The sequence below is a fragment of the Limulus polyphemus genome, unplaced genomic scaffold, assembly GCF_000517525.1.
Source record: "Limulus polyphemus unplaced genomic scaffold, Limulus_polyphemus-2.1.2 Scaffold4575, whole genome shotgun sequence".
NCBI classification, from domain to species: domain Eukaryota; kingdom Metazoa; phylum Arthropoda; class Merostomata; order Xiphosura; family Limulidae; genus Limulus; species Limulus polyphemus.
In genome coordinates this window covers 14,254-30,079 of record NW_013670185.1, presented here as the reverse complement: position 1 = coordinate 30,079, position 15,826 = coordinate 14,254, and the positions used below count along the sequence as shown (strand labels likewise).

The following is a 15,826-nucleotide window of genomic DNA, read 5'->3' as shown; positions in this document are numbered from 1 at the left end:
TTACAAACAAACAAACATACAACAAACAACAATAATAACAATGAATGTTTTTTTTGTGTGAAAAGTTTGTTCTTCGATTTAGCACAAAGCACCACTAGGATATCGGCGCTCTAGCCATTACGTGGAATCGAACCCATGATTTTAACGTTCTAAGTCCGTAAACTGGCAACTGAACTGCTGTGGGACAGGCACGAAAAGCAGTTATTTGGAATTAAGAACAACAAAAATCATTTATCGATGGTTTTTCGATATTTTTACATTGGGTTCTCAGAAAACATTATTACCAAATTAACACTCGCCACACGAGCCAGCCCGACATCTTGATGTGGAACCGAAAACGCGAGTCATTCCGAAAAGGTCTGGGCTGTTTTGATTAGACAAAAAAGAAGACGTTTGACACAATTTTTGAGGTCTAGGTCGCTGGACTATACCCTTGACTTGACCCGAGACCATGGGAGCCAACATGGAGAAGTTAACTTGTAAATGTAAAGTAAAACGATGTAATAATGAAACATGTTTGAAATGTTCTAGATGTGGTTGTGCATGTGAAGATTTAAGTGAAACATACTTGAAATGTACTAGATGTGGTTGTGAATGTGAAGGTTTAAGTGAAACATACTTGAAATGTACTAGATGTGGTTGTGAATGTGAAGATTTAAGTGAAACACGATGGAAATGTTCTAGATGTGGTTGTGAATGTGATGGTTTAAATGAAACATACTTGAAATGTTCTAGATGTGATTGTGAATTTGAAGGTTTAAGTGAAATATACTTGAAATGTTCTAGGTGTGGTTGTGAATGTGATGGTTTAAGTGTAGTGATTAACCTAAACTGTGGGTCCAGGTTGGATGAGGGAAGAACTTATTCGTAGATATCTAAATCAATGTGACAAACCACCTGAATCGGAGATTCATCAATGGATTACTGAATTGACAGTGTAACATAAAACAACATGCACAATAGTATCGTTACCTTCGAAAAGGGTGATTGGAATCATGTATAAAAATCAATAGTTTCAATATTTTGTGAAACTAACAGCACAGTAAATCCCAAAGATGCAGTGTTGAAGCTGAAGTAGATGCACGATGCATTACAAGATGATTTCCTTAGTGATTCTCAAATTGAAAATGTCACTTCTGCAATGATGAGTAAATATAAGTTGGATGGAATGGTACCACCATAGTATAATCCATATAGATTTCACCATGTCATATTTTCATTAATAACTAGTTTGTTTTCGTTTTAGAAGTTGTGGCGAGCTTCGTTCATCGAAATCTCTCGAAATAACCATAAATTACGGGTTTCCCACCTGACCCTTCCCTCCCATGTTGACCCACCTAGGATCAGTTATAAAAGATGCTGGGCTGGCTTGTGTGGCACGAGGTAAAATAATGATCTACTAACGTTTCTTTCTTTCTTTTTTCCCTAAGTTTTGTTTTGTTTCTCATTTGTGTAATATTGGATTGGAAGTCTTTTTCCACATTTAATATGCTCATCCACAATGACAGTACTGTGTGTATTTTGAGAAACTTTTACCAACTGTTTTTTCAGTACGTCATTTGCTTCAACACCACAAAATCTCCGAAGTTACTTTTCCTTCGTAATGGATTTTTTTAGTGCTCTTGATATACTGAATCTGATTTACCACTTCTCATGATTTATACTACCGTGGTGGCGACCTCTGTTGTCGATTGATGTCCGAACTTAACAGTTATAGAGGAAAAGCTTGTGTTTTATTCACGTGTGGACTGGTGTTGTATATACATGGATTTTAACTATTCATATTCTTGTCTGATAACAACATTATTTCACATTTTGGCTCTCGTTTCGGCAACCAAGGTGTTCTGACCTGTTGTATCTTTCTCGTACATTTCAAAACACTAAAAATGTATAATTTTCAAATAGCAGAAGATCACGGAATCTAACAGCCATGAAGTGTGTATATTTTCTTTTAACTATGCAATATTTTTGACACGTCGCATTACGGCGATTAATTTTGACAGATGTTTATTATTGTTTTTTGACAACTTGTGGGCTTGTGAATCTGTTTGTCCGTCCGTTTACTAAGCTGTAGTTTCGAACCAGGAAAATATTCCTATTTTCTGTATTCAAGGTTCTAGTTTCGAAAGATGAAAATGTTAATATTATATTTTGTTAACAGAACTATCTAAAAATGGAAATATACAGGGTGGCAAAAAAAAGTATTCACATTCAGAATGCTAATACGACTTTAGTAAATGAATCTACAAGTCACCAAAACATATTTATTAATATTTCATACAACAAAATGTTGCATCATTTATGATGCTCCACTGGGCTTCACCGGCATTCAAACAACCATGACATCTACATGCTGTTACACAGTTTTCAACCATGACATCTATGTCATCTACATGCTGTTACATAGTTTTCAACCATGACATCTATGTGTGTAACAGCATGTAGATGAGTTTTCAACTCTGATACGATGGAAGGCATTTATCTGTTTCTTTAACTCGTAAATGGTTGTGGATTTATTTTTAGACATCCTCCAACGTTATCTTGCATAAAACTTTTAGAATCGATATACAGAAGTTGCATAAGGATGGGTGCATTTTTTTTTGGGGGGGGGCACCTTGTATATTTAAAATATGTAAAAATGTATACATGTAACGCAATATATTTCTCTTATTTTAGAATAATAAAATGTATACATGTAACACAATACATTTCTCTTATTTTAGAATAATAAAATGTATACATGTAACGCAATACATTTCTCTTATTTTAGAATAATAAAATGTATACATGTAACGCAATACATTTCTCTTATTTTAGAATAATAAAATGTATACATGTAACGCAATACATTTCTCTTATTTTAGAATAATAAAATGTGTACATGTAACGCAATACATTTCTCTTATTTTAGAATAATAAAATGTATACATGTAACGCAATACATTTCTCTTATTTTAGAATAATAAAATGTATACATGTAACGCAATACATTTCCCATATCTTAGAATAATATGAATGATATTTAGACCTCGTGGTTGTCGTTCGATGTAGATTTTATAATTGTTATATTATGCAGCCATATCTCAAAACCTGAAATTTAAGAAGGGTGGTGCTTTAGTTTAATCACCACGTGTTGAGTTTGCACGACCTCCACGTGACCTCGCTCTGTGTGGCAGGGTAGTGCACGAGCTTCACTTTCTCCTTCCGTTTTGTAACCTTGTGATAATCAATCCCTCTCCGAGTCGAAATAGTGATGGCAGTTGTTCGTGATGAAAGACAGAAAAGAGAGAAAGAGAGAGAGAAAGAATGAACGAGCGAGATGGAAATAATGTTAAAAAAAAGAAGTTAAAATATGCTTATGGCTAGGGCGTGGCAGCACGGTGTACTTATAAGGATTGATATCCGCCAAGATGGCGTCACGAAAGTATTTTTTGTTTACTTTGCAGTCAGATGTGTGAGAGAATGTGTGTTGATACTGTATACGTATGTGGTGGCGACGCCTACAATAGTTATTCATGTTAAAAAAAAACATGCAAAACTGCAGCCAAAAGCTCGAAGTAGCTCACAGTGACACAATATAACAACAATGACACACAATATAACAATTCTATGTCTTTCTTATTAAAAGAATATATGGATATTTTTATAAATATGTCTTGTCGTCGGTCAAGTAACTATCTTGGAGTACGGTAAATACTAGTTAGCTCTGGCAACAACAACAACAACTAAAAAAGAACGTCGTTTTCGCAGGATTTAAAAAGTGAGGTTATGTAAATGGGTTCTTGTTAAAGTGAGGTCAAGACAGAAAGAAATAACGTTGAACTTTTAGTTTGAAACTAAAAATGTGTAACGGGACATTGAATTAAAACTCCAAGAAAAATATTCAAAGAGACTGCTTACAATAGTTGTGTATGTTAAAAAAATGTTTTCAGTTTTTCTGTCTACTTGTACGGTTAGCATTATGATCGGGTTCATCCCTATATACTGTTATTATGACGGAAAATTAGTTGTGTTCTACTAAACGATGATACATAAATTAGTTGTGTTCTACTAAACGATGATACATAAATTAGTTGTGTTCTACTAAACGATGATACATAAATTAGTTGTGTTCTACTAAACGATGATGCATAAATTAGTTGTGTTCTACTAAACGATGATACATAAATTAGTTGTGTTCTACTAAACGATGATGCATAAATTAGTTGTGTTCTACTAAACGATGATACATAAATTAGTTGTGTTCTACTAAACGATGATACATAAATTAGTTGTGTTCTACTAAATGATGATGCATAAATTAGTTGTGTTCCATCTGATTAAGCGTGATGAAGCTTGAATTAGTTGTGTTCCATCTGATTAAGCGTAATGAAGCTTGAATTAGTTGTGTTCCATCTGATTAAGCGTGATGAAGCTTGAATTAGTTGTGTTCCATCTGATTAAGCGTAATGAAGCTTGAATTAGTTGTGTTCCATCTGATTAAGCGTGATGAAGCTTGAATTAGTTGGGATACATCTGATTAAGCGTGATGAAGCTTGTATTAGTTGGGATACATCTGATTAAGCGTGATGAAGCTTGAATTAGTTGGGATACATCCGTAAATATATGTGAAATGATTAGACTTAATCGTGTAATTAACACCTTAAATGCTCCAGTTCTATAAGTTGTTGGATTTATTTGGCTGTGAGTGAAGTGCTTTTGTTGGACAGTTCAGATGTGGATCTGAACTGTCCAACAAACTTGAAAAAGTGTAGCTGTCCCCATGGGATGTTGTTTTACCGGATCTGAACCGTCCAACAAACTTGAAAAAGTGTAGCTGTCCCCAGGGGATGTTGTTTTACCACATCTGAACTGTCCAACAAACTTGAAAAAGTGTAGCTGTCCCCACGGGATGTTGTTTTACCACATCTGAACTGTCCAACAAACTTGAAAAAGTGTAGCTGTCCCCACGGGATGTTGTTTTACCGGTAAAACAACATCCCGTGGGGACATCTACACTTTTTCAAGTTTGTTGGACAGTTCAGATGTGGTAAAACAACATCCCGTGGGGACATCTACACTTTGTCAAGTTTGTTGGACAGTTCAGATCCGGTAAAACAACATCCCAAGGGGACAGCTACACTTTTTCAAGTTTGTTGGACAAAATTGGCTTTTACATTGATTTCCCAGATGGATTAGACTTCTGAGATCATTGTGAAAGCTGATTTTGTTATCCTGTCGACGTTATGGATCACGTCCCTGAGTTCACTGTGAAAGCTGATTTTGATGTCTTGTCGACGTTATGGATCACTGTGACGCTGATTGTCTTATCCACGTGTAGAGGTTTGGATTGTCACCATATTTGGACATCATGATAACGTAGAAGATAACTTGTTTTCTGGTCAGCTTGGATGACCATCATGATATTTGTATCCGCCATTCTTGATGATCAGTCAATTTGATGGGTGAATATTAAGAATGAAAACCACAGAAATCGACGTTTTTTGGTACAGTGGAAAGTAAAATCTGTATTAGTTACAGTTGACTAGTTTCGGTAGAACAGTTACCATCATCAGGACTAGTATTTACTGTTATTCTTAATATAGCAGTAGTACTATGTGCCTGGAAAAGAAATTTAATATTTGTTAAGGTTACGACATGATCAAGAACTCATTATGCCCGACAGTGAAGTTAACTAGAAATGACAAGTTTCACGTGTCGGCGTTTCAAGGTCCCTCTCATAAATGTGGAAAGTGTCAGTGCTGAATGACAGCACTTTAGCATTGTACTATGTTGTAGTCAGCTATAGGTCATCACAGAAGAATTCTATACAGTTACAAACAACTTAGAACACACGTAACTCTGTAAATACTGACTTCAATGAATTCACAAGATGTTCTTACGCTGTACTTCGTTCTCCTTTAGACGTGTTTTTTCATTATTTTAGGTGAAACGAATGGTACTTTCGTTGTGGAGTGTCAGCATCTATCGTGTGTGACACTCAGTGATACCCCCCAGCCCCTTCTCCACGGAATTCAATGGGACCAAGGAACCCAGTAAACTTATATTTACAGAACACTTGATAATTACATTCATTCTTTTCCATTACTGTTATGTCGTATTCCTACTATAATATTTTACTAATCCAACTTATTACAAACGTTGCTCATCTGGTGGGAGTGATGTGGTCAGATTGTAAAACGTCTCTTCTTCATCTAACATCTGGCGGGAGTGATGTGGTCAGATTGTATGACATCTTTTCTTTATCTAACATCTGGCTGGAGTGATGTGGTCAGATTGTAAAACGTCTCTTCTTCATCTAACATCTGGCTGGAGTGATGTGGTCAGATTGTAAGACGTCTCTTCTTCATCTAACATCTGGCGGGAGTGATGTGGTCAGATTGTATGACGTCTTTCTTCTTCATCTAACATCTGGTGGGAGTGATGTGGTCAGATTGTAAGACGTCTCTTCATCTAACATCTGGCGGGAGTGATGTGGTCAGATTGTAAGACGTCTTTTCTTCATCTAACATCTAGTGGGAGTGATGTGGTCAGATTGTATGACGTCTCTTCTTCATCTAACATCTGGTGGGAGTGATGTGGTCAGATTGTAAGACGTCTCTTCTTCATCTAACATCTGGTGGAAGTGACGTGATCAGATTGTATGACGTCTCTTCTTCATCTAACATGAGGTGGGAGTGATGTGGTCAGATTGTAAGACGTCTTTTCTTCCTCTAACAGTATATTTTTTAATATTATTCAGGAATTCAACCACCCACATATTGTATTTTGAAGACGTACACTTTAACTTCTAACATTTACGATGAAAAATATTTGAAATTACCACGTACTAACATCAGTAACATGTATCATATGTCGTCAAAATCTGTATCGTATTCAGATTATAACCCATTATTCGACAAACAAAGTTTATTTTTTAATTTTTATTTCTTTATTTTTCAAGTTAGAAAAATTTCTGGTTCTTAATAGTTAACACTATAGGCAGCAAAAAAAAATAAAAATAACCAAACAACAATGTATCAGATCTGTGATTTGGGGCGTTAAAGTTATTTTTATTCACTTAGCTGTGCTCCTTTTTAAAATATTTTGTGTTTTATCATGTAATTTAAAGAAACAGTACCAATTGATATTGTTAAAGTTCTTCCTTTATTTTTGGAAGGCAGTCTTTCGTAATATCTGCGATTTATTCGGTTAGGAACTTCGAACTGGCTCGAAAAGTATGTACTTGAAGATTATCCACAAGAAAAAAAATGAACGCAATGTTGACTGACACAAGTAATATAGCGTTATATAAGAGAATTATGCTGGTTTATATTATCAGTAAACGTTCAGTACTTTTTCTAGTATATTTTCACTTGGATAATCGAAACCTAAAGATTGCGTTTATAGGACCTTTTTAAAAACACAAAAACAACCAAAACATTTCAGTAACTCATTTCAGTTGTATCTTCTTTAAATTCATTTTATGAACAGAGATTAAATCCCCCCTTTTCCCTCCCGCACCTCGTATTTCCAAGCACGAATAATTTTGCTCTAGAGAACAACATAAGATGTTTGAGGATAAAAGTTATTTTTTTTCCGGTTATTAAACAGGTTACACGATTACTTTTTTTTAACGGTTGTTCAACTACAGCGTTTAGCAAAAGTAATGTCTCCATCTGTTAAAGCATATATAACAATAAATATCGGGCATTTGAAAGTTACAAATGATTCAAGTGACGTACTATGGTTACAATATACATATCTACATGCAAGGATGTCTCACTTAATGCCCCAGATAACTCATTTTAGTTTCTTCTTCACCTACAATCTGAACAACTAAGATATTTCATGCAGTTTGTTTTAGCACAAAGCTACACAATAAATTATCTGCTCTCTGTCTACCGAGGGGGAATCGAACCCTGGTTTTCTGTCGCAGCTTGTATTTAAATGTCGAAATTCAAGGTATTTTTCTAAAAACAACACTCCTACTATTTTTATATTCAAAATCTTTATTAACACTTATAAAACAACAACCTTGTTAGTAATTCAATCATATTTTAAACTTTACTTCCTTATATTATTTAAAAAAATAATATTTTATATCATACATAAAAAAAATGGAAACGGTTATTTAGCTTATATATAACTCACGCATATTAAACAACAACAACAATAAAAAGCTCGGCCTGACGTCCGGTAGGTAGAGCCACTAAAAATATGACGAGCCACTAACGAAATAGCACCGGATCAAAATCATAAGTGTATATATATATATATATATATATGATAAAATACTTGGAGCATAGAATAAAATACAGGTTAATAAAATAAGGTTAAAGTTATTTTCACTATGGAAGACGCGCAGTGGAGTATCATCCCTGAACATCAACATCGGTAAAAAACAACGCAAGTTTTTCGTTGATACTGATTAGTGTGATGTAACAGTGATAGGGAATCCACACACGCACAGTTTCAATATCACTGTTCTAGTCTTTCCTTTTTTTTAATACGTAAATTTTATAACGTTCTATATATCGCTCAAGATGTTTTGAATTCATCGCAAGTGAACACACGGGAAGTGCACAACTTGAAGCTTCATCACATCATAAGTGAACACATGGGAAGTGCACAACTTGAAGACTGATCACATTCACAAGAGAGAACACGTGGGAAGTACACAACTTGAAGCCTGATCACATTCACAAGAGAGAACACGTGGAAAGTACACAACTTGAAGCTTGATCACGGCTGTAATTTGAAGTTCCACTTCTGAAACATCCAATTCTATTGGCTTTAGCAGTGATTTTATTTTTACAAAAATTCCCCAGTGCAAGGATTTATATAAAAAGTATCATTTGATTTGAAAATGTCTGTAGGGAAAGGATAAGAAGACTATATCTGCTAGTTCTTTGGGGTGCAGGGAAAGATTCCAACATGCATTAATCAGTTTCTAACTGACTTACTGATACACAATTTCTTGAGGAGAGGTTTCTCTTCGTATTGACTTCTTTATAACTGATTCTTTGACCACCAAATTCTCACGGTTTTGGGATTCCATTGTACACGTCTATTTTCTAACTGACATTTCGATGCACAAGTTTCTCTAATATATAAATTTAATATTCCGAAACTTTCTCTAGGTATTAGCTTCTTTATAATTGATCTTTTTATCTACAACTTCTCGAGGAGCTGGGATCACACTATACACTTCTGTTTTATAACTGACGTTTCGATGCACAACTTCTTCAAGGTGAGGGGTTTCTCTACTTATTAGCTTCTTTTGAATTTATTTATTTTTTATCTAAGACTTCTCGCGGGATTGGGATTATATTATACACGCCTTATTTGTAAGTGACGTTCGATAACAAACGAATAAGGGTCCAGGGTGTGTTGATACATCAGCATGTATATAACTGACATTTCGAGATGTGTTGTTACATCAGCATGTATATAACTGACATTTCGAGATGTGTTGATACATCAGCATGTATATAACTGACATTTCGAGATGTGTTGTTACATCAGCATGTATATAACTGACATTTCGAGATGTGTTGATACATCAGCATGTATATAACTGACATTTCGAGATTGATCGACCTCAGCAGATGAAGGATGGGGTTATAAAGCTTGGATATAATAGGGATTTCACTTGATACAGATCCTTCAGGACTTTCTTGCCCTATACAATTAACGTTTCGCTTTGCAACTTTCAATATAAAATAATCACCACAAAAAACTTTTCGTTTTGCAGTTTCTTCACCAGTTTCCTACGACGCCACAATTTGATGTTTGGGGGTAATTTTAAGTTTCAACATATTAGAATGTAACCACAACCATCCGTGCCAATCACGACATTCCTTGAATTTATTAAGTATTAGTTCACACGTAACTTCTATCTACATTTTTACAGTTGATTAATATATGGTTGTATGCATTTTTTTTTCAGCGAATATATGATTTAAACAAAATAAATTTTAGTGAAAATAAAAAGTATTGAACATTTTTATTTCTAACTACATTTGGTAAACTCCGTTTTCAAACTACAAAAAAGAACGAGGAATGAGAATAAATGGAACGTTCTTAGTTTAATGGTTACAAGTTTTGGATTTTACTTAAGTTCGTTGAAACTCGAGTAATTCCTATAACATGTATATTACAACATTTATCGTATTACATTTAAAAATCTTATAACTGCCAAGTATATCGCTGATAACTGTGAGACAGTGTGTTAGCCAACTTTTTTTTTCGTTATAGTTTTTTTTCTAGTTATTTGATTATTATTATTATTTGCAATGTCTGACTTGGATAATTTTTTATTTGTTTGTTAAGCACAAAGCTACACGATGGTTTACCCGTGTTCCGCCCACCACGGTTATCGGGGAGGGAGGGGGAGCAACGAGTTTTATAGAAATGGTTTATTTTCATATGCTTGAATCATTACTTGCGGTTTTGTATTTCCGGTAGAAATAGTATATTGTTGTCTGGGAATAACGGACCTCTGACAAAATCTGTAAGAATTGGCTTCTTCAAATTGTTGTGAAAGACTTGTAGGGAAATCTGATTGATAATTATTGTGCGAAATATTAGAAAAAGCATTTTTTAAATTATTAACATTCTGAGTAGTAGAGGGGGCGCTTATGAGTGCCTTTATAGCCCCTTCCGACGAGAAGGATAAGGCGCAGGATGGCCTTGTTGATCTAACAACAGGAGTTAGTTCATGAAATTTGATGGGTTCATCTTCCTGCTTTCCGTTATGGGTAATAACACTGTGCTCAGTTTGACCAAGAACGGGACTAACAGAGGTAGAAGATAAGCCATCAGGAACTAGGTCATAATCCACGTCTCTACGAATGCATGTATTGTTGAAGAATTGTGTGACGTCAGATGAAATGGTATTTGAGATCGGCAGTAGTTTAGAGGTGTTATGATTGGACGCTGTAATCGTAGAAGAAAAATTGAAACTGTTAGTATCATCTGGCGATGTAGACGTCCACGAAGATGATAAAGCCCCAAAAGGCGGTAGACATTGGTCTATTTGGAAAAGATCCATGTTACACATTCCCTCTGACGTCAGTTTTGACATGTCACCTTGGTTGAAACCGTTTGGTTGGGCAGTTTGCTGGGCTAATACATATTAAAACACAATATTTACATAAATAACTTACGGGAAAAAGATGTTAAATCATATTTTCGTAGTTGTTACATCCAAAACCATAGAGGAAAGAAAAAAGTTAAGAGATGTTAGAAATTAAATTAATAGTATCAGTACAAAACAGTTATAAATTAGAAAACTTTAAGTCCAATTCATATAATAAAGGACAATACTGAGTGTATTTTACTGTATAAACCTTATCATATAAAGATTTAACCAATGTTATCCTTCATACAATCAAAGGTCCTACTCAATAAAATTTCGTGTCTAACGGTTAACTGCATATACATAAACTAAATTATTAAACTGTTTCTGTACAACTCCAGTGGTCAATTTTTAATAACCAGTTTTCATTCTTAATTTGTTTTTGATTGAATTAGAAGCAACCTTCTTTCAACTAGTTGGAGATGGTGAATTGTAGTTCTAGGTGTTAAATTTTGTGGGCTTAAGCACCGACATATACTCAGACTTTTTAAGGTGATTATGATTATATGTGCAGAGTAGTGAAACTAATTATGGAAACGACGAAGGAAAAGGTTATCGGGGACAAGTACTTCAGGAATCTGCGCCAGAGTACAGTTAATATTTTACACATGAGAAGTGTGTTGAAATCGAAGTTTTGGTTCGTCAAGGAGACTCCACGCGAAAAATTGCGGAAAGACTCCATGTTTCAGTAAGAATTCTACACCATACTACAAAGAAGGTAAATGAAACTGGCATTGTTATTGAAATATAGTGGTCGAGGTTGTAAAACAATAGGAATTCTACACCATACTACAAAGAAGGTAAATGAAACTGGCATTGTTATTGAAATATGTGGTCGAGGTTGAAAACAAACATTCCATAAGTGATATTACCTACTTATCTTAGGTTATGTTCTTTACGAGATAGATGAAGGTTGAGTACACATTTTGCCAAGCATTTTGCTATAAATACAGATGTGGATGTTATACTGAGAACAGTAAGATGCACCTTAGCACAATGTGATTTTAATGGACGTATAGCTGCTTGGGAACCGCTGCTGAGAAGATATAACAAAACCAAGACATCGAAAGGGACATCTGACTACAACTAACGGAATCAACAGAGCTGGAGATGTGGACTCTTTACAGATGAATCCTAATTCAGTGTTCAACAAAAATCAACGAGAGTAGATCGGTATCATAGGTCAATGTACAACAGGTACAGTGGAGGATCAGTACAAGTTTGGGGCTGCATCTTGGCCAGTGGTATCGGTAATCTATACAAAACTGATAGAAACCTGACTGTTAACAAGTACAGGTAGATTCCAATCCATCATACCATTTCCCACAGGAACACATCTTCCAGCAAGATAATGATCACAACCATACAACAGATATGGTGAAATGATATCTTGACGATAAAGAGGTTGAGAGAACGTTTACAGTTATGGCTTCTTGGCCTGCACAAAGTCTCGATTTAACCTATATTTACAAACTTCACGTATGAAATGAATTGATATTTTAAATTTGAAAATTAGGAACAACTATTGGTGTAATTTTTCAACATCTGAATCTACTGTTACTGAAGACAGTTGTAGGAAGGTAATTACATCCCTTGAAACATACACGCACACACACAAGCCTCAATATCACTTACCATGACTCTGTAAACCGACGTGTTCAAATCTTTCCATATTTTCACTCTTCCATCCAATTCCAATCAGGTTCGAGTTTGTGGATGGCTTAGATGACTGCTGATTGATTGCTGAAGTACGTAAAGTTCCAACGTTTTCTGTCTTGAGGGAGCTTTCGAAAATATAATGTTAGTAAAGATGTTATAGAGTAAATGAGCAATTACTTTGATAAAAACATTGACATGAAGTTGTTCATTTACCCAAGAATATACTATGATAAGAAATATTTAAATTCGTTAACCCTAGAATTACCGATGTCCATTCAATCCACTCTTTAAAACACATTTTTCTAAACCATTCATGCATGAAATTGTTATGGATCCATATTGTTGTTGTTCACAGGGTTCTTGATATTGTATGGGTCACAAAATATACTACCAATATTTGTATTAACGCCATTAATTGTTGTTTTAGTGAAAAGTTACCAATAGGAATTGAAACCAGGATTTTAGTGTTGTAAGTTCATAAACTTACTGCTGACCCACCGGGAGACTGCTGTCAACAACAGATGGGGTTCCTTATGTATCTTACATAGAAAACAAGCGCCATTTCTTTACGCAGAACGTTATAACAGCAAAAACCTTAAATTACTTAATTTGTGGACCCAATTGGTAGTTACCAGCTTAAAAATAGCCTGTAATTTGAGGGCTAATACAGCTACGATTTGAAACGCCAATATTCGATTGTTTCCAACGTTAACATATGCTGCCATCCAATGGCACAGCGGTATGTCTGCGGACTTACAACGTTAGAAACCGCGTTTCGATACCCGTGGTGAGCGGAGCACAGATATCCCATTGTGTAGCTTTGTGTTTAACTTCAAACTAACTAACACATACTATATTTACATATACAAATATTTAGTTACAAACTCTTCACTTGTCTCATTTAAATTAGTAGGGAAGGCACTGAATTACTCATCAAATTTACCTCAGGTAACAAAATTAATTTAACGATCAGTTTAATAGTGCAGTGAAGAATGTCAACTAATGGAGCTTTACTGATGATGGATTATATCAAAGCAATTTTGAATATGCAAATCAGTAAGTAATGTGACGATCACAGCCGATATAAAGTCGCGGTAGAATGGAATGCATCAGAACTACATTTGGAAATATTTGGCGTTTGGTAAGTAGTGTGATGTCACCAAAAATTGATCGCTTTTTGGAGGGTTATGTGACAGCCGATGCAAAATATTCATAAACTCGATCACAAAGATGTTGTGAGGTAGTGAATTTAAAATTTCTAAGACTGGGGTATCCCTTATATTTAATGACATTGGAAAACAATGGAATATGGATGAACTTGGGGTTCCAGGACTATCCAGAAAGAGACCTTCAACAAGTCATACCACAACCGTTGCAGACAAAGTGTTGTGTCTTGCAACAGGTGAGATCCACGAACGCAAAAGCTGTCCACCTGCCCCCAGGCAACAGTAGGCAACGTTCTCAAAAGGATTTCTGTTTAAAAAAGTGATACAAGTTGCTTTCACGACACAACCTTTCAATGGTGGCATACTCGCTATAGAAGGAAATTGGTATTCATTCTATTCCATATGAAAAAAAGATATATAGTCAAGTGGGCTCAGAAACTACGGATTTCTGTGTGATCAGAATGTCGAAAGGGATGCTTGGAAACCGTCGTCCTCCTACACTAGAGAGATTATGGAAAGCAGTAGGGGGGAAGGGCGAGCTTTGAACATAACGGCCTAACGTCGTAGCCTTTTTACAATGGAAAATGCATTGCAGGACTATTGCCAAGATGCATGGTCGTCAAACAGAACATGATCGAAAATGGCAACAAGGATTGTAACGACGAAATGATGCTTTATAATTGTATTAATATAACGTACTCTACCTCTGTATATTACTTTAGCTTAATACGATCAGCTTAATAAGGCAGTGAAAAGTGTCACCTATTGGAGCTGTATTTCTTTTAAGCCACTTCACCAAAAACATTTCACGACCAGAATATCACCTAATGAAGCTTAATACCACTTTAATAAAATATTTTCACGATCAGCTTAATACTGCAGTTAAGAATATCAACTGGCGACTAATTTTGTGTATTCATCGTTATACTCTTCACGATGATATAATAAAAAGGTATGTAAAAGAGACCCCCCCTCAAAGAAAGAAAATGCTATGGCATTCCCACAAGCTACTGGGTGGTTCTTCACAGACTGAGAAAGATCGATTTACCTGTTTAGGCCCATTTCAGGCAGTTACGGAATTATAACTGACTGGGAAGAGCCGTGAAATTCTCGAAACTAGTCTGCTGCAGGGGGAATAGGGAATCAAAGAATAGATTAGGCCTGTACGTCGTTCACGGGTATTTTGTTTTCTTCAATATAATTAGACGTTTTGGTGATTTGTTTGGCTTGTTTTGAATTTCGCGCAAAGCTACACGAAGGCTATTTGCGCTATCCATTCTTAATTTAGCAGTAATAGACTAGAGGGAAGACAGCTAGTCAACACCACCCACCGCCATTGTTTGGGCTACTCCTCTACCAACGAATAGTGGGATTGGCCGTCACATTATAACGCTCCCACGGCTGAAAGGGCGAGCATGTTCGAACTCTCGACTCTCAGATTGCGAGTTGAGCGCCTTAACCACCGTTTTGGTGAAGAAGAGAAAAAAATAACATTTTTCCTAAGGCCGAAAGGTCACAACATAAGTTTATTTAGTAGCTGTGTAGAAAGCACATTTATTCAGTTAATTAAAAAAAATATTATTTATTTAAACTGAATTCCACTCCTAAAAAAGAGCTCTTTGTATGATTAATGAAATATTATTGTAATTTGATTTTCTCAAAACAAGTTTTTGTTCTTTAATTTGATTTGTTATTACGTTACATACAACAAGAAGTAATATAACACAACTTTAAATCGTCAACATGAGATACGAAAATACTGGTATATAAAATGGTACAATTCGTAAATATTTTGAACGATTGTAGCGCCCTCTAGCGGCAGTTTTGGTTATGGGCGTCTTTTACAATTGTCCTAAGATAAGCTTTCATTAATCATATG

The 15,826-nt window shown here is 35.3% G+C and overlaps 1 protein-coding gene across 1 annotated transcript in view; it reads right to left on the bottom strand.

The window, feature by feature from the left end:
* Window positions 1–8,021: 8,021 nt before the first annotated feature.
* LOC106471370 (transcription factor Sox-10-like) overlaps window positions 8,022–15,826 on the bottom strand; it is a 17,615-nt gene continuing 9,810 nt past the window's right edge. The window contains exons 3-4 of the mRNA XM_013931968.2: window positions 12,758–12,906; window positions 8,022–11,109 (exon numbers count right to left, since the gene is read on the bottom strand). Of these exons, the coding sequence (XP_013787422.1) occupies window positions 10,388–11,109; window positions 12,758–12,906 (871 nt within the window). The 3' untranslated portion in view covers window positions 8,022–10,387. The remainder of the gene's footprint in view (window positions 11,110–12,757; window positions 12,907–15,826) is intronic.